This window comes from Vigna unguiculata, chromosome 5 (genome assembly GCF_037176805.1).
Source record: "Vigna unguiculata cultivar grain cowpea cultivar isolate G323 ecotype 2 chromosome 5, ASM3717680v1, whole genome shotgun sequence".
NCBI classification, from domain to species: Eukaryota; Viridiplantae; Streptophyta; class Magnoliopsida; order Fabales; family Fabaceae; genus Vigna; species Vigna unguiculata.
The window spans coordinates 3271592-3298479 of record NC_140796.1 but is presented as its reverse complement, the minus strand read 5'-3'; the positions used below and the strand labels follow the sequence as shown (position 1 = coordinate 3298479).

At 32.7% G+C, this 26888-nt stretch overlaps 2 protein-coding genes and 1 long non-coding RNA gene across 3 annotated transcripts; 2 read left to right on the top strand and 1 right to left on the bottom strand.

Moving 5' to 3' along the window:
* The first annotated feature begins 7652 nt into the window (after positions 1 to 7652).
* LOC114183458 (transcription factor MYB16-like) lies at positions 7653 to 10502 on the top strand. The gene is made up of 3 exons (XM_028070481.2): positions 7653 to 7909; positions 8007 to 8136; positions 9194 to 10502. Exons 1-3 carry the CDS (start codon positions 7777 to 7779, stop codon positions 10089 to 10091), a joined length of 1161 nt encoding a protein of 386 aa, XP_027926282.1. The 5' UTR covers positions 7653 to 7776; the 3' UTR covers positions 10092 to 10502.
* Positions 10503 to 11787: 1285 nt separating this feature from the next.
* LOC146885988 (uncharacterized) lies at positions 11788 to 13278 on the bottom strand. Its single transcript, XR_014995191.1, has 2 exons — positions 13155 to 13278; positions 11788 to 12452 (listed from the first exon to the last, which is right to left on the bottom strand). It is a non-coding gene; the product is annotated as an uncharacterized LOC146885988 (long non-coding RNA).
* Positions 13279 to 19672: 6394 nt separating this feature from the next.
* MTO1 (Pyridoxal phosphate (PLP)-dependent transferases superfamily protein) lies at positions 19673 to 24340 on the top strand. Its single transcript, XM_028072341.2, has 11 exons — positions 19673 to 20308; positions 20760 to 20863; positions 20966 to 21039; positions 21115 to 21283; positions 21895 to 21954; positions 22056 to 22259; positions 22364 to 22450; positions 22536 to 22643; positions 23474 to 23569; positions 23707 to 23825; positions 24023 to 24340. Exons 1-11 carry the CDS (start codon positions 19828 to 19830, stop codon positions 24144 to 24146), a joined length of 1626 nt encoding a protein of 541 aa, XP_027928142.1. The 5' UTR covers positions 19673 to 19827; the 3' UTR covers positions 24147 to 24340.
* The last annotated feature ends 2548 nt before the right edge of the window (positions 24341 to 26888 follow it).

The following is a 26888-nucleotide window of genomic DNA, read 5'->3' as shown; positions in this document are numbered from 1 at the left end:
TTTGACATCTGTCTCTGCACAATTTATTTAAATAAGTTACTCTCTAATCTCAAATTTCTTTTGCTTATACTTTTTTCAAAAAGGTTTAAACAAACATTTTTAAAATATGTCGTATAACATTAATTTTTAATTATCCCGTGAATGGTTGAAACATAGGCTGATTATTTTATTGAAAAGGAAAGCACAAAGTGCAGTGGTTCAATAAAACAGTGAAATAGAATATCAACACTCAGTCTATTCTATCAGCCGTTTGCCTTCTTCCACTAATGCTCTGCAATTCACCTGTACCAATGGATATTACAGCCAGTATTAGAATGGGTAAAAGAAGAATGATCAGGGTTTCAGGAAAGGAAAAGAATAGCAGAGAGACAAAGCAGAGGGGAGCAACACCTGGACTGTCTTTCCCACGTAATCCTTTAGCCGTATATTCTCTTTTCTTGGCCTAGTGCCTTTCCTAATTTTCCTCTCACCTGGATCAGCAGCCACGTGTCCACCCTTTCTAACAGCATTTGACACTAATTTCCCTTCTTTCTTGACACCTGTTACATTGCCCTTCTCATCGAGACAAACCTTGTCCTCAAGGTTGAACAGAGGATAAGAATCAACAATGTCCTGAAAATCTTCCCATGTAGCATCCATGGCATCAGTGTGTTCCCATTGAATCAATACTTGTGAAACTTCGTTGTTAATTCTTTTTATAATTCTGACGTCCCACACTTTAACAGGATTGAGGAGTGGACCCATCTCTGTTGATGTAAGAGGTAAGGGAACATAAGGCTGCGAAATCACTCCTTGAAATGGTTTAAGTAGTGCCACATGAAAAACCGGGTGAATCCTTGCTGATTCTGGTAATTGCAACTTATATGCAACCGTGCCAATCTTCGCCAACACTGGAAAAGGTCCAAAATATCGCATTCCTAATTTTTGATGCTTTCTTAAGGTAACAGAATGTTGCCTATAAGGTTGAAGTTTCACCAAAACCAAATCTCCTTCTTTAAACTGCAAATCCCTCCTCTTTCTATCCGCCTGCATTTTCATATAGTGTTGAGCTTTCAATAAATTTGCTTTCAGTTGGGATAATAATTGATCTCTTTGCTTCAAAGAGTCTCGTAACTGACTAGGATCTCGACCATCTTCTATGTATGGACTTATGGATGGTGGAAGCCTGCCAAAAACAGCTTGGAATGGTGTCATTCCTAAACTTTGATGATGAGAAGAGTTATACCAAAACTGAGCCCAGGGAAGCATTGAAACCCACAACTTGGGTTGCTCAAAAACAAAGCAGCGTAAGTACATTTCCAGCGTTTTATTGAGGTTCTCAGTCTGGCCATCTGACTGTGGGTGGTAAGATGAGCTCATAGCTAAAGTTGTGCCTTGAGCCTTGAATAATTGCTGCCAGAAGGAACTTATAAAAACTCTGTCTCGATCTGATACTATGGTCTTGGGAAACCCATGTATTTTGACAATGTTGTTAATGAAAACTTCTGCAACGAGTTTGCTGTTAAAATCAGCTTTCATAGGGATGAAATATCCAAATTTTGAGAGTCTATCCACTACCACCAATATCGTGGAAAACCCTTGTGATGCCGGTAATTGGACAATGAAATCCATGGCTATATCTTCCCAAATTTGTTGTGGAATTGGCAGTGGTTGAAGCAACCCCGCAGGGAGGACATGATCTACTTTAGCTTGTTGACAGATGGAACATTCTCTCACAAATTTAGTAATATCGCTGCGCATGCCCTTCCAAAAGAATTGTGCTGCAATTCGAGCTACTGTTTTATTAATTCCAGCGTGTCCTCCAATTTTGGAAGCATGAAATTCCTGTATGATTTGCTTTAGCAGAGCTGCATCTTTAGGCAAAACAATTTTACCTTTGAAAATCAATAACCCATTATGAGCAATGTAGTCTGCGAAAAGCGGTTTCCCTTGCACACAATTTTGATAAATTTTCCTCATTTCAGAATCTGCTTGAGTCATATCAATCACTTGGTTCAGCCAAACATGAATGGGTCCCGAAACAACCATAAAAAAAGTCCTGGATAACGCATCTGCTGGAATGTTTTCTTTCCCGGGCTTGTATTGAATAGTGAAATCATATCCTAAGAACTTAGGAAGCCATTGTTGTTGCTCTGGGGTTTGTAACCTCTGCTCCAATAATTCTTTTAAACTTTTCTGATCCGTTTTAATGATGAACTTATGGCCAAGAAGATAGTGTCTGAACTTAGCCATCGCTTCCGTAATGGCATAAAATTCTCGAGCATAAGCAGATTGCTTCTGCATTCTACATGATAACTTCTTGGAAAAATAGGCAATAGGATGCATGTTCTGACTCAACACAGCGCCTATTCCACTGCCAGAGGCATCGGTTTCCAAGACAAATGGTTCTTTAAAATTAGGCATTGTCAAAACTGGTGCAAAAGTCATAGCCTGTTTCAGGGTTTCAAAAGCCTGAGTAGCAGACGGGCTCCATACAAAAGAATCCTTCTTTAACAAGTCAGTTAATGGAGCTGCAATTGTGGCATAAGACTTAATAAAACGTCTGTAATACCCTGTAAGTCCCAAAAACCCTCTCATCTGTTTTAAATTGGTTGGAATAGGCCACCTTTGAATAGCCTCCAACTTCATTTCATCCATAGCTATGCCCGAGCCCGACAATGTGTGTCCCAAGTAATCAATTTGTTGAAGACCGAAGCAACATTTAGAGAATCGTGCAAATAACTGGTGTTGTTTCAAGATATTCAAAACCACTTCCAGGTGCTGTAAATGATCCTTCCATGTTACACTATAAACCAGTATGTCGTCAAAGAAGACTAATATAAATTTTCGCAACAACCCAGCAAAAATATCATTCATTAAGGACTGAAAAGTTGCAGGGGCATTGGTTAAGCCAAATGGCATAACCAACCACTCATAGTGACCGTGATGTGTACGAAAAGCTGTTTTATGCCTGTCATCTGGATTCAACAATATCTGATGATAACCGGCTCTGAGGTCCAACTTAGAGAAAAATTTAGCTCCAAATAATTCATCAATTAGCTCATCTACTGTCGGAATAGGAAAAGAATCCTTAATGGTGATGGCATTAAGGGCCCTGTAATCAGTGCAAACTCTCCAAGACCCATCCTTTTTCTTGACCAAAATAATTGGAGAAGAAAAGGGACTTTTGCTAGGTTGGATTATTCCTTCAGCAAGCATGTCATTCACTAATTTTTCGATTTCCTCCTTTTGACTATGCGGATACCTGTAAGGCTTGACTTTAACAGGTTGAGATCCTTCCAACAAGGGAATTGCGTGATCATGAGATCTCTGAGGAGGTAAACTGGTGGGTGTATCAAAGACAACACTATAAGTGTGCAACAACAAAGCTAGTTCAGGCTCCATCTGTGTAGGTAAGTCTAACATGGACTTAGGTAAAGGAGTTTCATCCCTTACTTGGATGCTATAAACCTCAGCAATTGAATTTGTTGTCATCATTCTTCTAATATGATGAAGTTGAGCTTGTTGAGGAACCAAGCTAGAATCCCCCTGTAATGTGTGAAATTTTCCAGCCACTAAAAACTTCAATTGTAATGCATCATAATCTGCAATGTGTGGACCAATTGTCTTCAACCAGCTTGCTCCCAAAATAAGGTCTGCGCCTGATATGGGTAAGAGAAACACAGGTAGCTGAAATAGATTTCCTTGGGCTTGAACTCTCAATTGCTTAACCAATCCCTCGGCCTCCATGTAGTTACCATTACCCACCATAACTTTAAACATGGGAGCTGGTTCAATGGGCAACTTCAGAAATTTAGCCACTCTAGGCTGCAGAAAATTGTCTGAGCTGCCACCATCAATTAAAACTGTCACAGCCAATTTATCTATGTATGCTAAAAAACGTATCGTACCAATTCCAATACCTCCCTTGAGAGCATTCAAGGATAAATGATGATCTATATTTTGTTCAGAATCTGAAACAGTCTGCAACTGCACTTGGGACTTAGTAGAATCCTCACTTTCATCTTCTAATTGTAAGAACAATAATTGTCTATTTGGGCATTTGTGATTGAATGAAAATTTTTCGTCACAGAAATAACACAACCCTTTCTCTCTACGAAGCTGCATTTCTGCGGGACTAATGCGTTTCACATTTGTATGCTTCAATGGTGGTGCAACAGGGGTTGGTAACAGACCCGATAAGGAAGGTTTACTGGCTATCTTGGAAATAACAGCATTGGGTGTAGCTGTATTTGCAGTGACAGCAGAATAGCGATGAGTATAATTTGTATTAACAGATCTCGATGTAGGGTAATATCGGTCCTCATATAATCTAGCCAAAGCCACTGCTCTGAGCAATGTAGGAGGCACCATAGCTACCACGTCACGCTTAATTTCAGTTTTCAATCCCCCAACAAAACAGTTCAACAAAGCTTCATCTGTTAATCCAATAGATCTATTGGCGAGAGCCATAAATTGCAGATAATACTCCGAAATAGAACCTGTTTGCGTCAATTTGAACAGGTCAGCCATAGGACAATCATAAGGAGATGGGCCAAATTGAGACTCCATTGCTCTAGTCAAATCTGACCAACTATTAATCGCTGCAATCCTGTGCAACATTTGAAACCATGGAACAACCTCTTTGTCGAAGTGCATAGCAGCGATATCCACCCTAGCAGCGTCGGGAGTATTGTGATACATGAAAAATTTTTCTGCCTTGAAGATCCACTCCAAGACTGGTGTAGTTCCATCAAAGTGGGGGAAACCCAATGAAATCTCCTTAACTGACGCTACTCCACTGGAAGTTGTGATCCCCGATATTCCCGATACCCCGGAGCTCGACGGACTTCCATGCGTCTTCGCCGTATTTTGTAAGATCTGATTCAACAGTACCTGTATCTGATTCATACGTTCATTATGTTCTGAGAATTTAACATCCATCGTATTAGCGATACGACCTATCTCCTCGGAATGGGTTTTAACCGCCGCTTGAAGCTCTTTTAGGCGAGTGTTGTCTGCCATGGAAGCTCAATGAAAGCACCAATGAAACATAGGCTGATTATTTTATTGAAAAGGAAAGCACAAAGTGCAGTGGTTCAATAAAACAGTGAAATAGAATATCAACACTCAGTCTATTCTATCAGCCGTTTGCCTTCTTCCACTAATGCTCTGCAATTCACCTGTACCAATGGATATTACAGCCAGTATTAGAATGGGTAAAAGAAGAATGATCAGGGTTTCAGGAAAGGAAAAGAATAGCAGAGAGACAAAGCAGAGGGGAGCAACACCTGGACTGTCTTTCCCACGTAATCCTTTAGCCGTATATTCTCTTTTCTTGGCCTAGTGCCTTTCCTGATTTTCCTCTCACCTGGATCAGCAGCCACGTGTCCACCCTTTCTAACAGCATTTGACACTAATTTCCCTTCTTTCTTGACACCTGTTACAATGGTATAGATATACTCCTCGCGCTTTTGTATAAAAATGAATCTCACTGAATATGATATCTTCTCTCTATATCTATCTATCTCTCTCTTAATATATATATATATATATATATATATATATATATATATATATATATATATATATATAAATAATTTATGCCTATAACGTTCTCCATAATCTTTTATAATTATTGTTTTTTATTTAAGATACTTTTCACAAATAATTTTTGGAATGGGATTTGACAATGTATATATATCATAATTAGCAATAGCTAATGATGAGGATTAACGAGTTTAGATTGAACTAAGTAATTTCTATTAAGGTGATAAGTTGTGGTTTGAGTTTTTTTCTACGAGAGTTATCTACATACGTACTTATATACTAACTAAAACCATGTTAATTGGAAAATAAAACGGAAGGAAAACGAATGTCTGGATTAATAACGTGTAGTGTATTTGGATTAACCACAGCTATTATGAAAAAAAATTGTAGTCTTATTAGACAAAAATAAATAGGCAAATATAGCTCATTTCTAAAGAATGTCATATAAGAAGAGAAAGTCACTACTAGGAGAAAAAGTCGTACATTTATTATTTTTAAATTCTGGATTAAAAATGGTATCAAAGTATTTTATATGAATTTATTATTTTATTGGTAGTCTTTTTATACGAGTTTATTAACTTATTATAATGGTTAAATATGTTTTTAATCCTTCAATTTTTAGTTAAAATTAAAATTATTTTTTTTTAAAAATCGTGAACCAATTTAGTCTTTTATTTTTATAAATACGTGAATTCAGTCCTTTAAATTAAATTTCTTTTAAATTTATTTAACCGTGTAAACAAACTAAAATACTATAATAAAATGTGTTTGAAATATCAAATACATTTAATAAAATTTGGTTAGTAAGACTAAATCCATGCATTTACAGGATTGAGAAATTAGATTGGTTCAAGATTTTTAAGAGAGATTAATTCTAATTTTCACTAAAATTTGAAAAACCAAAAATATATATTAATGACATTTTATATGAATTTTTTCCTATTTTGTTAACATTGAGTCTTTATTTGAATTACATAAAATAAGAACTGTTATGGTTTATTGACACACAGGACTAGCCCACCATTTTGTCCTACAATTTCTGATTAAAGTAATTGCAAAACTCAAAACCAGAAAGAAGCATTGTTTGATCTCTGACTAGGTTGGAGTCTCCCCGGTGTCGCTAGCAGAAATGATCGCTTTCATCACTCCATCCATCTAGCATCTTTGGTACAGACAAGTCGACAATGTTTTAATTAACTTTAATTTGTTCTAAATTTCAAAAAGAAAAAAAAGATTTGATGTTAACAAAACACGACTCCATTAAAGACAAGTTTCAGTGCTCATCTGTTAACATTTGCTTAAATTAATTAGCTTTATTTATTTTTTTATCAGTTTTAACATAAAAAAAGTAAGGTCATTCTATAAAGATAGTAGTAATCTTTTGGTTGGGATCCCAAAAATACTTACATATAAGTGAAAGTTCTTGTTCTCTGTGATGATGATGATGATGATTAGAAGAGGATAACAGAGCTATAAGAACAATATCTGTGATTAGAGTGAAAAAAGTATTGGAACAAAAGCATGTGACAGGGCTAACTGAAAGGGAGATAGAAAAAAAAGCATTCTTAAAGTGAAGAACATGGTAAGAGCTTACGATGTATGGTGTCGTTGGTGTTGGTCCCCATCAAGGGTTTTATATCGGAGAAGGTTTCACACAAACGGAACAAAGAAATCAGAAAATTAAAATGATAAAGGTGTTTAGTTTATTTTTGAATATATATATAAATTTATAATATGGAAGTCATTGATGAAGATTTTAAAGAAGGTCCACATACGCAAAGTCTCCACCCGTGTAAATAATTAAAAGTCGTCCTTAGCAACGCCTTAAATTCTGAGTAACGTGTCTCTAAAAGAAAAGGGGGTGTGGCAATAATAACTCAGTAGCTCGAAGCTGTCAATAGGTTTAAAATTCTACCCCATACACTATGAAAAGACAACGGAACCACTCAATTTTCATTACTCTCTCCATAAAGACTCACAAATGATGCATCCTACAGCATTCAATTGTAGGTGATGTGAAGGGTATTCTCGTCGTCATCGTAATATACATACATGCACACTCCTCATCATCATCATCAACTTAGTTTCTTATCTCATATATATTTATGCCGCTGACCTTTCTTCTTTCTTCATTATCTCCAATTCCAATTCCTTATCTTTCTCTCTCTCTCTCTCTCTCTCTCTCTCTCTTTCACTCTTTTTCCACTGTTTCTTCTGTATAAACCACTGTTCTCACTTCTTCCAAAAATGGGACGATCACCATGCTGTGACAAGGTGGGGCTGAAGAAAGGGCCATGGACGCCGGAGGAAGATCAGAAGCTCTTGGCGTATATTGAAGAACACGGCCATGGAAGCTGGCGTGCTTTGCCAGCAAAAGCTGGTAATCTTGTGTATATGTTGATGTGTGTGTGTGTATGAATTAGAAATTACAATAAAGTTTGTGGTTCACTGTACTGGGGTGATGATACTGTGTTCAGGACTTGAGAGGTGTGGCAAGAGCTGCAGATTGAGATGGACTAATTATCTAAGGCCTGATATTAAGAGGGGAAAGTTCAGTATGCAAGAAGAACAAACCATCATTCAACTCCATGCACTCTTAGGGAACAGGTTTTGTTTTCTATCTCTATCAAACTTATTTAAATCTCTCTCAGAGTTCCTAAAACTTTTTTGAGTCAATGAGTTTGAGGAAATCAAGCAAGAGATTCTTAACACCAGTATCTCATAACCCCTAAATTTTCTTTCTCTGTCTTCAACATGTGACGAGTTTCAGGTGTTTGTGCTGGCGTTTTCATTGATGATTTTCACTATTTTAGTCGTATGATTCTTCTATGAGTACTGGATTTATGAAAACCCAAGAGGATTTTTTTTTTTTGCGAGAAACAGTGATGTATGTGCCCACACCATACAGTATTTTAATTTTTTAGTGAGAATTCTTATATCCTCCATATATGCTATTAGATAATAACTTGGTAGGAGCTATAATTTCTTTGCTTTTCCAACTTCCTTGTTGTTCAGAGTGTCTTAAATGCGAGGGTATCTCAATCTCCATAACCACATATACTATCCCACATTTGCAACACAAGTAATAACTTTAATTGTGCCCTCTGCCATCTTCATAAATTTACTCCCTGACACCCAATAGTTTATTCAATATGGTCCTTAAACGCAACAAACGGATTTTCTTCCTCACCAAGCTAAATCAATGATCCATGAATGTCATTTCTAAATTCAACGTCTCACACACCTTTTCTTTTCTTAGTCTCACAGTACATATACAACTATATAATATTAATTAAACACAAAAAATATACAACTAATGAAATATTAAAATAATTTCAGTATAGTTTATATATATAAAATTTAATATTCACAGAAACTATTCATGGAAATCTGGTGCTAATTTAAACCTAAAATCCTATAGAGCACACAATATTCTCCAATCTCACTATAGCCTCTCCATCTAATCTAATTTCTATTTCTCTCTTTATCATTTGGCTTGCTCTTTATCATAGAATATTTGAGGTATAGACAGAGAGAAAAAGATACCAGTAGAATGTTTCCACTGTCCAACATGTTGATATATTATGTAAGTTTATGGAGTATTCTAGGGCTTTCATTTATTTGTATGACATGCTAATATGTTAGTACTATGAACATGTCTCAGGTGGTCGGCAATAGCAACACATTTGCCAAAGAGAACAGATAATGAGATAAAGAACTACTGGAACACGCATCTGAAGAAAAGGTTAGACAAAATGGGTATTGATCCGGTGACTCACAAGCCCAAGAACGATGCCATTCTCTCCACCACCGAAGGCCATTCCAAGAGTGCATCCAACCTAAGCCACATGGCTCAGTGGGAGAGTGCCAGACTCGAAGCAGAAGCAAGATTGGTCAGAGAATCAAAACTACGTACCTCACATTCATCATCACCCTCATTGCAGCATTCTCTAATTGGCACTTCTGCATCATCATCGTCTTCTTCGGCTCCACTGTTACCCTCCTCAACACCTTCTCTCGATCATGCTTGGAACAATGGTTGTAGTACTAGTACGGTTGCCACCAGGGTCAGTGACCTTGAGTCCCCCACTTCTACCTTATCTGAGAACAACGCGCCACCGATTATGACTAGTGTGATTGAGTTTGTTGGTTCTTCTGAGAGAGGGACGGTGAAGGAAGAAGGAGAGCGAGAATGGAACAAAGGTTTTCATGAATACAAAGATGGTGGTATGGAAAATTCCATGCCCTTCACGTCTAGTCTGCATGAGTTGACAGTGACCATGGCAACCACGTGGGGTTCCAGCACTACCAGTGCACATGCACATGCACATGGACATGTTTCTGAGGAGGGATTCACCAACCTTTTGCTCAATTCTAACTCCGATCACCGGAGCTTGTCGCCGGAGGGTGGTGCAGAGTCTAATAATAATTGTCATGGTAATGGTAGTGATGGTCATAACAACGGTAACCATAACGAGTTATACGAAGATAACAAGATCTATTGGAACAACATTCTTAATTTGATGAACTGTTCTTCCCCTTCGGATTCACCCATGTTCTGATTGAGTTGCATTGGAACAGGAAGGTAAATAAATCCTCGGTTTACTTTGACCAAACATGTGTGTTAAACTTTTGTACCTTCTCTCTTCTCTCTTCTCTCTGTTAAATGTTATGAATATGTGGGGTCTGGTTTGAAATTTACATAGAGAGAAATTAATACAAAATTTCAACACCAATAGAGACCAAAAGGAGGGTCCATTCTAGTGTTGGAAGTGCTTCAATTGCTGCGTCCATCAAACCAAACCAAGGGCCATTGATTTTCTTCTGTGTTGGCATTAGAAGGGAACATATAAACACAAGAAGTGTTGGTTTCCAACAGTATGGTTGTATTTTTTTGTCAATGCTTTCACATAGAAAATTGTGTGGCGCTTCCCTACATCATTAAATGTTCATATTATTAAATTGTTTTGAAATATTTGACTTGTTTTTTTACGTTTTGTTTAATTCCTGGTTGAGGATACATATGTTTGATGATAATGGAAGCTAGATTAGTGTGGTTGAATTAATGACTTTTACTCTCCTTGGTTTGCTTGAAATTGTATACGAGAAATATCCAATAATAGAAGTATTTAGTATAGACTTTATCGGTGTTGGTTTTATGTCGCAATCTAACTATTCAAAAATTTTGATTCATTGTATTTACTAGGGTTCCTCTCTACTCATTTGCTTTGCTGTCATGTGCTATATCAAGGCAAAAACCACAATACTAGCTTCAATTATTTTGGTTGATTTAAATTTTGAGAACTTATTTTTATCTGAACTGTGCTCCAGAAGAAAACAAATTTTAAATTGGGTCCTGCACTTTTGTCTTAGTTATAATCGTCTACATCATCTCACAACTAACGTGAGTAATTTTTTCACTACTTTTAACAATTTTTTTTTGAGAAATCACATAAATAAATATATACTTCAAGTGGATGGTTTTAAGAGCACACTTCTGAACATGAGAAACAAATTATTATTTTACTATTGACAAGAAGTAAAAAGTTAATGCAAAATAAATAATAGAACGAAAATTAAGAGAATAGTATAAAAATAACAATAGGTATTTTCGTTCCTTTCTTTATCAAGTTGAATTAGGTTATAATTTTTTTACTTATTATTTTTCATGTGTTTTACTTGTTTTTTTCAGTCAAATCTTCAACGTATGTGTCGAAGATGGATAGATAAGATATTCATCAAAGTAAAATATAGAAATTCCATCGAAAAAAAGTATAAAAAAAATTACAATTTTTTTTTATGATATCACCTAATCCTAATTGAAAGAATGATTAAGCAAACTTCAAAAAATAGCAACATTGATAAGATTTAACTCATCTAGTGTATATAATGTGTGGGGAACAAATATTTACAATTAACTTAAAAGTTGAAATTATGAAATGTCTTAATTGAAATCCTTAACAAGTAGTCAGTTGATAAAATGGTAATGTCGGAAAGAAAAGCCAAAGTTATTGAAAAGTGTGATGGTAATAGAATTTTATTTCTAAGTTACTTTTGTGAATAATATTTTCACTATCGAGCTGTTAGAAATTAAAAAATAAAATAAAATACGTTTTCAATCTTGTAAAATGAATAAATTTTACTTTTTTAGTGTAAGTAGAAAAAACCTTTGCTCCAGATATTTTAAAATTAGAAATAACTGTTACTAATTTCTATATTATTTCACAATCAATTTTTCAACGACAGGTATAATAATAATTTAAGTGATTGAATAATTTTAATTTCTTTTAAAACAATATCTATATCATTATGAAAAGTTAGGGTTATCCAGTTGTTTCGGTTATCCACTATACCGGTTCGATAGTGTGATTTGGGCTTTTCCCTACGTTATAAGAAGGTCTTCTACTCTAAATGAATGAGGCTATTGCTTGATATACCCCATCAAATTTCTCATCCACCCCATCAAGAAGCTTTCAGGAAATTTTTTTCAAATAGAAGAGAAAGATTGTTTTCCAATAGGATTAAGCATCCAACAACCTACAAGGGAATACAGATTTAATCAAACCAAACTACACAGGATTAAGCATTTCTTGGATGTAAGGTTCCTAGAAGCAGTAAAAAACATGAAGAGGTCATAATGAAATAAACAAAATTCAGACCTGTTAAACCAAACACCAAGTTGGATTGACAAAGTTATGCTGTTATGGACAGATAACATAGCAGATGCTTAAGGAAACTTGTGGCAATGAAAAAACACATCATCATTCACACTGCCAAAACATAATCTCAAAATTCCAAATACTTTTCAAGCACTTTCAGATTGGGATTCCATAGATAAATGGCAATGGGACATCGCAAGAGTGCAAAATTGACATAAAACACATCCTATACCACCCATCTTGCGGATTTCCATGTCCATTCAACTGAAAAAAACCCTTTGAGTAAGAACCCAGACAAACACAAACATAAGCTAGAGATCAATTTTGTATTAACCTTTAAAACAGAACACATTGTTTCCCATTAATGAGTAAGAAAAAATACACTCAATTAACAAACAATAAGGCTCAACAAGCACCACATTAATTCAATTGAGACCCCCTTTAGAACTAGCATGCAACACAGGCACTGAACAAGCCACATTAATGAACAGATGAAATATTAAAAGCAGTACAGAACATATTTGGTCTAACTTCAATAAACCTATAACACCTTTGAGAATTAAAATCCAAACATGGTGCTTATGTACGGGTGATACAGGCAGCACAAACATTTGAAGTCAGTTCTGCAAAGCGGTGCCCGAAATTCTTTGTTGCACATCAATTAGGCAACTGGTGATATTAAGCCATCACAGAGCCTTAGTACCAGTGCAGTGAAGATCATAGAAAACAGAACCACAAAATTTCACAAATTCGCTAACACTGAAATCACATAAAAATAAACAAAAAACATACAAAATCAACGAAAAGAAAAGGAGAAAAAAAGTCCCAATACAACATATGCATACAGTATAATAGATTGTTGAAAACAGACATTATCGCCAACAATAAGAAATAGTATCAAATCAAAAGCTGAAACTGCATGATTTTAGTACTTCAGAAGTGAAGCACCAAGAAGTAGGTTTTTACCGCAACTAGGAGCGGCTATGAACCAAATAAACAAGTTCGTGCGGCATAACGACATGGAGTCAAGAAAGAGGGTTTCAATTTATAGGAGCGAGGGAAATTAAATTAGGGCATCGCATGGAGCCCGCCCAGGATGCATTTGGGTCCGCGAAGAAGATCAACGGTTAATAAGGTTGTGATGATGGGAGTTCACTTATCATATAATGACGACGCGACACCTGGTTTTCTTATTTTGGTGTAGAAATCAGCGGCTCAGATTGGATGTAGGGAAAATTGCACTAGAAGTTGTTTTCGTATTTGTTAATCTATCAGTTTTTATATGGTATATATTAAGAAAAATAATTTGATTATTTTTTGTATTAAAAATAATTTATTAATATGGTATTTTATAAAAAATACATAAAATAAAAATAGAGTAAAGTTTGTGTTTTAAAAATATTAAATAATTTATTCAATTATAATATTAAGATTTTTACTATATGATTCAATCACAAACTATTATTAATGTGAAGTTTTGAAGTTTATAAAAATCATGCCAATAAGAAATTATAATTGTTAGATAATTACTTTAAATACATGTCTATTAAACTCTTAAAACAGTAATAACAATTTTCAAATGATACTCTTAAAAACAAGTTTTATATAATTACTGATGACCTGTTCAATTATATATCTTGCTATTTTTGTTTTGAAAATAACAATCCGAAAAAGTGACTTCAAATATAATTATTCATTCAACTTTTTTAATTCATTAGCGTCAGTTTAGTGGAAAATTAAAATACTACGCATCAAGTTATAAATTTTAGCTTAGTACCATTGCTATACATAAAAAAAAATAAAAACACTATTTAGTCCTGAAAATTAAAGTGATTGCAAATTTTTTTAAAAAAAGGAAGAATTTGATGTGTTCCTTTTTTTTCAACAAAAAATAATAAATAAAAAAGTCCTATGGTTAGAAAACACGATTTCACATATCCACAACCAAAAATCAAATGATTACGATAAAAAGATAAAAACAAGAATAAAGAGAACATACAAAACTAATATTGATTTTATATTTCACCTTAACACACAAATATTATAACTTTTACTGTACGTATAATTAAAAAATATAGAAAAAAAAAGTATTAATAAAAACTCTTACCTACAAAAGTTTTTTCAAATTATTAATCCTAAATAAGGTTACGTATAAAAAAATACATTCATTATCATTACATTCACACTAATGTTGTATGGATATTAGAGATATGTTTATGTGTTTATTTAAACTTTTATAGTTTTTATATCTTTATGGATATTTGAGATGTACATGGGATTTCTTCAACATTTATTTATGCACGTATTATATATATATATATATATATATATATATATATATATATATATATATATATATATTATTTGTATTTGATTTTTACATGTTTGTAAAAACTAACGATAAATATATGATTTCTAAATCTTTATAGAGACTACGTGTATGTATTTATTTAGACATTTGTGGAGACTATGATACATGTGATTTTCAAATATTTGATAAGCATAAACTATGTTTTATAATTTGATTAAGTTAACTTATTTCATTTTGTGATTTTTATATTATGGTGTTTATTGTGAAAATATTTACTAAGGAAACACATTATGCTTCATATTAAAAATATTATTGTATTATATGAGTCAGTCAGTTGGATTGATCGACCGATCACGTAAGACTATTTCAAAGAAGATTTTTAAAGATATTATCAAGTGCTCAACAATATTTTACTCACTTCAACTGTCCAGCACCACTCAGACATGTTGAGTGGCCTTTCCCAATGCTTTTAATTGGACTGTCCACAATATTTCATCATGGTCCTTTATATAGATTATGTGTTAAGCCACTTAATCTATAATATGACTGAATAAGCTAATTAAGAAGTCAATATTAAAGATTAAAAATGATTGGACTGTAATTAGACATATCATAAATCTATGAAAAAAATTATAAACATATGTTAAAAGTATAATTATTAAAACTTTTTTCACATATTAGTTAAATATTTATTATTTTAATCGATATTTTATATTGAAACATCTTTTAACATGTCGATCGATTTACGAAGTGGGCACATCAAACAGAGACATAAAGAGCTTGAATTTCTTGAAATAAACATTTTACCCTTGCTACGGGAAACAATCACTTAAAAAAAGCTTACAAAATCATGAAGATCTTTTATTTTAGAATAAAACAGTTAACATGTATATGTTATGTTTTTCTCTCATGAATGCCTCACGTGTTTTTAGAAAATAATATAACGTGTAGGGTAACATCAAAATCTTTGGAGATTTAATTTTAAATAAAACATATAAATTACTCTTCAGTGGCATTCAACGCATGTTTATCACACACAATTTGAACATAAACAATCAAAACCAAATGTATATAAAATAAAACATCGAACAAGTTTACGGGTTCCTCGAACTCTGGTTCTAAAGAATCATTTACTCTCATGTCAGAGTACGATAACAAATAGCAAAAGAATATAAGGGTGAGTTAAGTATTTCAAAATAAGTTTATATTAGGTATCATTATATACGAAATTAATTATTTAATTAAACATATAATAATTAAAATCAATATATAATAACTAAGAGAATAACCTTATCAGTTTATTGATTTTATGAAATCTTATGATACTCACATTTATAATAAAAAAGAAAATGCAAACAATATTTATAATAAAAAGACTTGAAAATCTTAGATATAACAAGATAATGAAATTTTAAAAACAAATAACTAAATATTCAAAAATATTATTTGTTTGGGTTTTCAATATCTTTGAGTTAATTTAATATATATCCATAAGTATTTAGTTAACATCTTTTGAACTTTAATATTTAACATATCCACTATTCTCTTATTAGTTAAAAATCCTTACTTAATGAATTTAAAAGTAAAATGGAACTTGTTCTTGTCATGCACATTAAATCGGGTCAGCGACTAGGGGCTTGACTTCACTTAAGATATTTTTCTTCCCCCAAGAATGTATAAGAAAAAAAATTTGTATAAATTAAAATTATTTCATATATAAACTAATTTATTAAAGTTGTCTGCGTAACTTTTTCAAGATTTTACCTTTTAATTTAAATATATTAATTTTAATTTATAAAAAACTATTTTATATTTTGATGTTCTACACTTTCTGGTAAATAAATTGATTTAAAGGTTAAATAAGTTTTTGGTCCCTCAAGTTTCAGTAAATTTTGGAATTAGTCCCTCATCAAAATTTTATACCAATTTAGTCATTCATCTTTCAAAATGCGTGAATTTAGTTCTTTTAACCAAATTTTGTTAAGTTTATTTGACGTTTCAAGCGCATTTCATGATAATATTTAAGTTAACATTGAAGCAAAAATGTGTCAAACAGTGTAAATAATTTAAATACTATCATAAAGTGTGTTTGAGACGATGAAGGACTAAATTGGTCAAAATTTTTGATAAGTAACTAATTCTAAATTTTGCTGAAACTTGAGAGACCAAAAATATATTTAATCCTTGATTTAATATAATATAACTTACTTCGGAAGCACCATTGATATCCATCTCCATAATTAATCAACAGTCAACAGTCAATAGTCAAACCCCAAACCGTACTCTATAAGAATCTGAACCCAATTAGTCCAATCAAATGTTTTCACCGATGCATGGTTTTCTTTTTTTCCTTTATTACCAATTCATGGATTTTTATTTACTTTAACCAATGGGTTCAAATTATACTACACATGTAGATCCTCTTAACTTCAGAAGACAAATCCACGTTTTACCAATCTCTTCATTCTTATTCTAATTTGTATTTAAAATAACTATACTCTAATTTAAAAAGAAAAAAAAAACATGATTTATATTAAATTGATTTTGACTATACAACACCTTTCTATTGAAAACATGCATTCCTTTTCACACCAATAATTTCATTTGTATTTCTAAATATATATATAGAAACACTTAAAGCTTTTTTGTTATTTGTTTGGTCAAAACGTTTAGTTTGATAACGCGACATAAGAAAACACGATTTATTTATTTTTTTTTGAAAATAAAATAATCTCAAACAAACACATGTCATAAATTATTTATTTAAAATGAAAGTACAGGCAAAAACTTTGTATTGACAATTTTTTTATATAGTCTCACATGGTTTTGTGTTTCTTCTTCTTCTTATTTTCTAGTGAACTAAAACATTGCAAAATGTTTTTTTTTATGATTTTCTTATGTTACAACTTCTGGCTCTAAAAATTCTTTTTGTGGACGATAAAATGCATCACACCACTAAGAGATGTTTGATGCATAAAAATAGATTAATTTAGAAAAAAAAATTGATAATATATTTTTTAATCATTTGGTTTGGTGATTAGTCATTATTTCAATCTTAGTTTAATCTTATTTTGTGACGGGGCATTAGTCGACATGAATTTGGTAATTGTTTATTGACACTCCTTTAAGGGTAAGTGAATGTATTTAAAGTTTTATGTTCACTTTCAATGAGAGAAATATTAATAAGGTAACAAAAATATGTGTTGGATGATGAGTCATGACATGATTGATTTTTTGCCTATGGTCCCCTTATGTGTTATTGCTTAATAGTGAATGATGAATGTGACATGGCCAAATTCACTGGTCCCTAAAAGTTAGCGCTGCAGCCACATACATGCACATACCCTCCTTTTATACTCTGTCTTTACATGCTGTGTCCATACTCCATGTATGTTATGGTGGTCCTCGTCATCCATCATTAACACTCATTAGTTTCTACACTCTTTACCTTACTATGGTTCTTACCACTCATTTTAAATTGGTTTAATTGATCGAATGATATTCATTCTTAAATATGTCAGTTTGGTATCATTTTAAGAAAGTATCGATTAAGTTTTAACATTTGAAAAAATGTCTCAGTTAGATTATTTTTAATAAAAAATTACTAACACAGTTAATGATATTACGACAATAATATTTAACATAACTTACAAAATTAAGTATTAATATTTATATCAGATTTAGTGGTAGGAGTCATGAATTAAGTTAACGACTTTAGTAATTTTTGTCTGAAAAAAATATGATTAAGACACTTTTTTAAACATTGGGACTAGATTGGCATATTTTTAAAAGTAGATACCAAACTAACACATCTAAACAAAAGTGGGTGTCATCCAACTAATTAAAACCGTTTTAAATCTTGAGATTTTAAAACTCTAAAAAGATTCTTAAAACTAATGGAAAAAATCTGCATCCACAACCTTATTATGTTTGCAAGAAGTTTTCTTTAACAAAAACACAAATATTTAAAAGTAAAAATAGTTTTTTTAATTACTTTTGTATATGTTATTAATGGTTATGATAAGGCAACTCAACAAGAGATACTTAAATAAATTTTTTAATTGAAATTAATAGTAAAATTAATAAATATTTCGTAGCGATCTCATTCTAAAAAGAATGCTGTTAACTTATATAAGGATATGATTTCACCAAATTATTTAAAACATTACACGGCTAAACATATTTATACACTAAATAAGGTACAATTTCACTTCTTTTATGAACCAATCACTGTTTTCTAAATATTTGCTAAAAAATTACTATTTTCACACTTCAACGTGAGATTCAGAGTGAGGGTAAACTAAATACCCGCTTATACCGCAGCATCACCGGGACTTCTCCGTCAGAATCTAGGTTATGTTTCATATTTTTAGGGCAACAATATTTAGCCAGTAATGTACACAATAATTATTCTAGTTTTATTAATTACTTTCCCTATGATTTGTAAGATAATTATTATGAAAATAAGAAATTTCATTATACTGTGAAGTTTTTATATCAGCCAAATATATACAAAGAAATATTAACAAACGTGATAATTGTTTAATAATTATTTTCCTATGAAATATATATTAACAGTGCAAGGTGGTTTTACAGAAATATTCAAATATTAACAAACGTGTGATGATTGTTTAATTTGGACGGTTAAATGTTTTTGTTTCAAAAATAAAATAAAACTTGTATAATAAAAATAGAAGATCAAACCTGCGTTTAGCTAAAATATTTGTGCTGAAAAACAAACGAATTAAAATCTTTGTACTATGGGGCATATTATTTATTCTTTTGTCCCTTTTGGTTAAATTTTTTATGATTTAAAAGACCGACATTAACGTAGTAAGAGACAGATCCTCTAGTTAAATTCAACACGATTAGATCAATTTATTAGCTAATAGTGATAATAATGACGTGTTTACCTATTTACGTGTTGGTATTGAAAACTTAAAAAGTTAACATCTCAAAACAAGGAAATAACGCTCCACAACGAGCCAGGCTTGAGTGTAAGTCGAAACGGCGCATCAACCCTGATGAGTCGTATGATGAAAATCGAACGGCTGAGATCTGTAGTTCGGTGGCTGTAGGATATGCGAAATCCCTTCAGTAGTACCAATGATAAAAGGAAAAAGAAGAGGACATATGAGTGACGCGTATATAGTGTGTTATGTTTAAATGTTGAGTATTATATAAGGGCGTGAGGGGATCCATTTGCGAACGGAGAATTGAGAGATTCGTTTTGGTAGGTATAATAGATAGAGGAGAGAAAGAGGGGAGTTGGTGAAGGAGAGAACAGAAACCTATCTCAGGAACAAAACCCTTGAAACGACGACAAACATGGCCGTTTCGAGTTCACACATGCGTTTCACCTTTGAGTGCCGCTCCGATCCCGATTTCTCGCCACCGCCGTCATTCGACAACCTCCGCCGCAGGAACATTCGCTCATCCGCCGGATCCGGCGCTGCGTTACACGGCGTCTCCTCCCTCATCCTTCGCTTCCCTCCCAACTTCCAGCGCCAGCTCAGCACCAAGGCGCGACGCAACTGTAGCAACATCGGCGTCGCGCAAATCGTGGCCGCTTCGTGGTCCAATAACAACGCTAGCAATCCCGCCGCCGGGGCTCCGGCGCCGCCCGCGGTTTCGGCTGCGGACGCCGCCACGGTGCCTCTCCCTGTCGACATCGCCGCTGACGAGGACGTCGTCGTTTCCGCAAACGACGCCGTCGCCGCCGCGGCCGATGAGAACGGGGCTGTACAGTTAAATAATAGTTCTTATTCTTCGTTTTTGAAATCGGATGCAAGCAAAACGATTCATGCCGGTACGTGAAAATTGAAAATTTGTCGTTTTCTTTTTATGTCATAAATTTTTATTGTATTTACTTTCCTAGATTCGTTTACTTTTTAATTATATAATTAAATTTATGCGTGGTTTGCTCGGATAAGTATTGTTTAATTCTTTCTTTTCTATTTTTTTTTGCACTTTTTTAGATTTTTCTTCACATCGGATGTGATTTGATTCAGAAAGAGGCCTTCTCTGTTTTTTTTTGCTCGTATCGTACATACTTGATTCGTTGTTTACTGTATGCTTTCTGAGATTTGGAATTTTTATTAGTTTACGTGACGTTTGATTTGGGATTTAACTTATAAGTTTTTGTGGTTAGTTTATATGGTTTAGGATTAGACTAGTTTTAATTTCCTTGGATGTTATTATTGTTGATTATTGGCTATGGTGTTGACGAAGCTGATTGGTTTTGTATTTGAGCAATGCAGCTGAAAGACTGGGTAGAGGTATTGTGACTGATGGAATTACCACTCCTGTGGTGAACACTTCTGCTTACTTCTTTAAGAAAACCGCTGATCTCATTGATTTCAAGGTACTATTCTTTAGAGTGTTAAATTGTTTTTTTCCGCCTCATTAAATAATGAACAAATAAACGTCCGTTATTGGTGTGGCTGAGCCTTCAATAATTTCGCAGGAGAATCGCCAGGTTAGTTATGAGTACGGGCGCTATGGAAATCCAACGACTGTGGTTTTAGAGGAGAAGATAAGGTTTGTGTGTTTGGAGTTTTTGATGATCTTGTGTTTTGGGGTCATTTAATGAGGCTTGTTGTCATTATGAACCAGTGCACTGGAGGGGGCCGAATCAACTGTGATAATGGCATCTGGGATGTGTGCTAGCGTAGTCCTATTTATGTCACTGATTCCAGCTGGTGGACATCTCGTGACCACTACAGATTGTTATAGGAAGACTAGGATATTCATAGAGACATTTCTTCCAAAGATGGGGATCACGGTATATGTTCTGCTCATTTGGTGGTTTAATTGTATTTAGTTGTGTGGGCTGCTAACAGCTTATGTTTTCATGTTTATTTGCTTAAATATAAATGTTTGGATTGAAATAATGGTCATTTTCATTCCATATATATATATATATATATATATATATTATGTATGTATGTATGTATGTATACATTTTACTCAAACTATTAGTAGAAAAATAATTGGGAATTATACTTCTCTGTGAGCTTTTGTTTTCGTGAGTTTAATGGAGATGTGTGTGATCTACAGGTTAACTTGTCTATTGGAATAAAGCTTTTGATGTTTTTGCTGTGTTTCCTATTTTTGTTTTCCAAGAGTAACAAAAACTTAGCCTTTTGAAATTTAATGACGAATTGATGCACCTGATATAAGATGTCTCACTAAAAGTTTGTTAGGTTTTCAACTGGAAAATTTAAATAGATATCTTACTGTGAATCTTGTTGTCTCTTAATTAGTAAGGTGGACATTTGATGTTTGCGATGGGTTATTTTTGGTAGATTCTTACCTTTTGTCCTGGTCATGCATAACCATGTTCATAATAGATTTGTTTTAGATATGTAACAAAGTTTCTGTTTTGCTGAGCAGACCACTGTAATTGATCCAGCAGATGTTGGAGCTTTAGAAACTGCACTGGAGCAGCACAATGTTAGTGTTGGAGAGAGTTGTTGGTTTCACTTTATGGATTTCTGATATTTTTGGCGTTAATGGATTGCCTAGAGTTAATATGGTATTATATAATTGTGCAGGTTTCTCTGTTCTTTACCGAGTCTCCTACCAATCCATTCCTCAGATGTGTTGACATTAAGCTGGTTTCAGAGCTTTGCCACAAGAAGGGGACTTTACTCTGCATTGATGGTACATTTGCAACACCTTTGAACCAGAAGGCCCTTGCCCTTGGTGCTGATCTGATTCTGCACTCCTTAACAAAATACATGGGTGGACATCATGATGTAAGTCAGTCTGTTCTTCAAAACTTAGTTTAGTGGAAACACTTCAAATATTGACATTTCAGTTATTCATAATTAATCATCAAGGAGCCTTTTCCTCCCTTCAGGTCCTTGGTGGTTGCATAAGTGGTTCAACTAAGGTGATTTCGCAAATTCGGACTTTTCATCATGTTTTGGGTGGTACACTTAACCCGGTAAGTAAATTCTACTACATAGATGACCCTCCGTGAAAGGATATCCTAATTGGTTTTTGCATCTAAAATAATACCTTTTTCACAGAATGCTGCATACCTGTTAATCAGAGGCATGAAAACGCTGCATCTTCGTGTACAGCAGCAGAATTCAACTGGAATGGGGATGGCCAAAATTTTAGAGGCACATCCCAAGGTACGATGGCAATGACATGCACGCTGCCTTGCTTTCTCTTCATGTCATTGTTATATTCTGATCATTTTGTTAGTTTAAATTTTTTATATTGTCGAATGAGCTTGTGTACAATTATTGTTCAATTCCCTCCTATTATATATAAAAAATAAAATTTATGGTTAAATATGTTTTTTACTAGACTTTTTCATCAACACCATATTTATTCTGATGATGTGTATTTTTAAACCTTGCATTTCCTCCCTGTTGACATTCGTTTAGAAGTATGGTTGAATTGTGTTTGATGTAAAAAGTATTTCCTTAGGGGATGAATGAGTACTTAACTGTGCCATGTAAGAAGATGCTACTTTCTTTTGAATTTTGTATGGTTGAATTGTGTTTTATGTAAAAAGTATTTCCTTAAGGTTAAAGTATTTCCTTAGGGGATGAATGAGTACTATACTGTGACATGTGAGAAGATGCTACTTTCTTTTGAATTTTTTATGTCGTGATGCACAGAAATTCAAGTCCTCGTTCTGCTGTTATCTTGTCTATTGATGATAAGTAATTTAGTATTATTATTATTTTGATAGTAGGCTTTGTGATGGATGCTAAAGATATTTTAGGGTATAATATCTTGTAAATGAAACTGTAATTACATATGTTTTTTTTTTTTTTTCCTTTTTGAATCGTGAAGTCAGTTGTGTGCATGTATACCTGTATGTTTGTTGCATTGTCAAATACACAGTTTATTTTCTACCATTACTGTTTTACAATTCCACTATATCAATATTTTCATGATTTTCTTGTGAATCTGATGTGAACTGGCTTTAATGACATATTTCTATTGGCAGGTGAAGCGGGTCTATTATCCAGGCTTGCCGAGTCATCCCGAACATGAGCTTGCCAAGAGGCAGATGACTGGTTTCGGTGGTGTTGTCAGTTTTGAGGTGGGAATTTGCTGAGTCGCTATTCAATTATGTGGTTTGCTAATAAAATCCATTATGTGTTTGCTTTTATGAAGAATGATACTTTTGATGCCACCATATGAAAATGATTTTTTATAATTAAATTGCCAATAATGCAGATTGATGGAGACCTGCATACCACAATAAAATTTGTTGATTCCTTGAAAATCCCATATATTGCGGCCTCGTTTGGTGGCTGTGAGAGCATTGTGGATCAACCTGCTATTTTGTCTTACTGGTACGCCTTTTGAATCCTTGTTTAAGTTGTGTTGTTAATGATTTGATGCTCACGGGCACCCTGTAGTGAAAGCATGTTTGGCTGGTCCTTTTTGTACTTTATAGTATAAGGAATTATATTCTTTTGTTTATTTATTTAGAGATTGTGATTGGTTGGTGATGGTTTTTGTATATTAATTTTGATGTATTGGGCAACAGGGATCTTCCTCAGTCAGAAAGGGCTAAGTATAAGATTCATGACAACTTGGTTCGCTTCAGCTTTGGAGTTGAAGATTTTGAGGATTTGAAGGCTGATGTCCTGCAAGCTCTGGAAGCAATATAGTTCAGTTTTCCTGATTCACCTCTGTCCAAGCTTTTTATAATCGTGTTATTCTGTTCCTTTTTGTCATCACTTCTGGCGATTCAATTCAATTTTGATCGTCTAGTGTTTTGTTGGTCTTGTGTTAGATGAATTGTCTCTGATTTGGATGTTATGAACCTTATGAATTGTTGAAATTAAAACTCTATTTGATGTTAGCTTCCGCTTTTCCTGCAACGTTTGAGAAAAATAAACGCTGATTTTGATATAAAATAGTCTAGAAATGAGAAGTAGAAGTGAATTGTTATTTATAATCAATTGAAGTACTTTTTCAAAAAAAAGTTTGTTTTTGACGCCGATTATACATAATATGACATAATACAAGCAGAATGAATTCCTTGGAGGCAGAATAAGTGAATTGTATGGATCAAAAATGTGTAACGAATATTCGTAGCCGTGCGGCTTGGCCTGTTTATTTGTTGTATAATTCTGTTTTAGTAATAGCAACTTGAGTTTTATTAATATGGCTTGCCTTCATTATTAGACGGAGATTCTCATTGCTATTTCATTTTATTCAATTTGATCAAATCATTTTAAATTTAAGCACCAATTCAGCTAACAAATCAAAATAACCTACCACTATACATGTTTCCAAATACCAACATCTAAAATTCATAATTTTAAGTTAACCAAACAGGATAAGCACTATTCTGAATATTGACTGATCCAATTGCAATATGACCTTATAATTTTAAAAAGCTTAAATATGTTTTCAAAATCAGTTTTCATTTCGATTATTAGGCTTTTTCTCTCTAAAATTAAATATGATCAACTTTTATCCCAATAGTATTTCACTAGTTAACTATTCTACGATGAATAAAATTTTAAATAACATTTATAAAGAGTTACCTGCCGGTAGTTTTTTAACAATAAAATTGCAAGTAGTTAATGGGAAATTATTGATTAAGAATGATTTCCCAAATACTTTAAATACATATTTCAAGACTTTGAATTCCGGTAAACTGAATTTCATCATTTTGAAATACCACCACGAACTCTACTAGCTCCCGACCTTAGTGGTTTGAAACACCACCACGAGCTCCACCACTACTTACTGCAATAATTCCAGTTCAAGTTTCAGCCACCACCACAACACAATGTCTTCCATGGAGGACAGTCTAAAATAAAAATTAGAGGGGCAAACTGAAATTTCAAATCTTGTTGGGTGCAGGTAGAAATTGAAGGAGTGCAGGCAGTAACTGCCCACCACAATTTAAAGAGAGAAAGCAATAAACACTACTTACTGTGAAAATTTTAGTGTATATACTCTTGTTGTTGCAAGACTAATCGTGCAAAATACTTATATGTTGGTGATGTACTTAAAAGGTTCAGACTTTGCTGATGCATATGACGGAGTGCCCAAGCTCGTTCTTCTGTTGGTTGTGTCGTCTTTGCTGTGGGTAGCGGTTCTCCCTATAGTGTGCCTCCTCACCATTCTCCCTCTCCGGTGCCACTCTCCTCCTGCAGTCTTCTTTCCGTGGTTCTTCATTCCTTCGTATTTGCACCACCTTTGTTAGCGATTTGAATTCTAGGTCAGATATTTTAATTTTGTGTATTCTTTTAAATTTAACTAGTCTCTAACCCGTGCATACGCACGGGTCTTTTGTTTTTGTTTTTTTTTTTTAAAATAATATAATTAATATTATATTTATTATTTATAGAAAAATGTGTAATTAATTTTTAAATAAAATTTTTAAGAGAAAAGTAATAAAAGATATACATTTTGTTAATAGTAAACTATGCATATTTTTTTTATTTAAATATAATATAAAATTATCTCATAAAAATATGATATTATATTTTTATAAATTTAATAATAATATTTATAGTTTATGGTCATTATAATTGAAATATTTAAATAAAATAAAAAAATATCAATTTTGATTAAATAAATATTTTTAAAATCCATGTTTAAAATATTTATGATTAAAAAATATTTATTTTGCCATGTATTAAAATATTGTTGATATTATAATATTGGTAAGAAATATAATTTATAGAAATATTTTAAAAGAATATAAATTTTTTGTTAGCTAAAACTTTGAATGAAATAAAATTAAATAATAAATAATTTTCTAATAATTTTTGCATGAAAATCATATGAAAAAATTAAAATGAAAATCAGCAGAAAATTTAGTAGTTTCCTGTCGAATTTTAAGATTTATTTAACATTTTTTACTAATTTAAATTTGTAAAAACATTTGCAACAAATATAAAATTTTTATGTGAAATTTTCTAAATTACATTTTTTGACCTTTGTCAAAGTTTGTTATTTTTTTTTTGTCAATAATAATAATGAATTTATGTTAAAAAGAATATTAATATGAATATTAATACTAATTAGTGTTAAATACAATAATCTATAATTATATAAAGAGATACATCAACAACAAAACAAATAAAAAATTCAAATAATTAAATATGATCCTAGAGTAAATAAAAGTAAATTGTATGTCTAATTATAATAATAATAATAATAATAATACTCCAGATTATTATCCGGTAATGATACAAATAATAATAATAATAATAATAATAGGACAACTACATATATGAAAAGATACACATCTTTGGTGTCTTTTTTTGTTTTTACAATTTTATCATTTTAATTATTATTTTTTAAATTTATATGATTATTCATAATAAAAAAATTATTTTTTCAGTTTTATTATTTTACTAATTTTAGTAACTATTTTTTTATTTAAT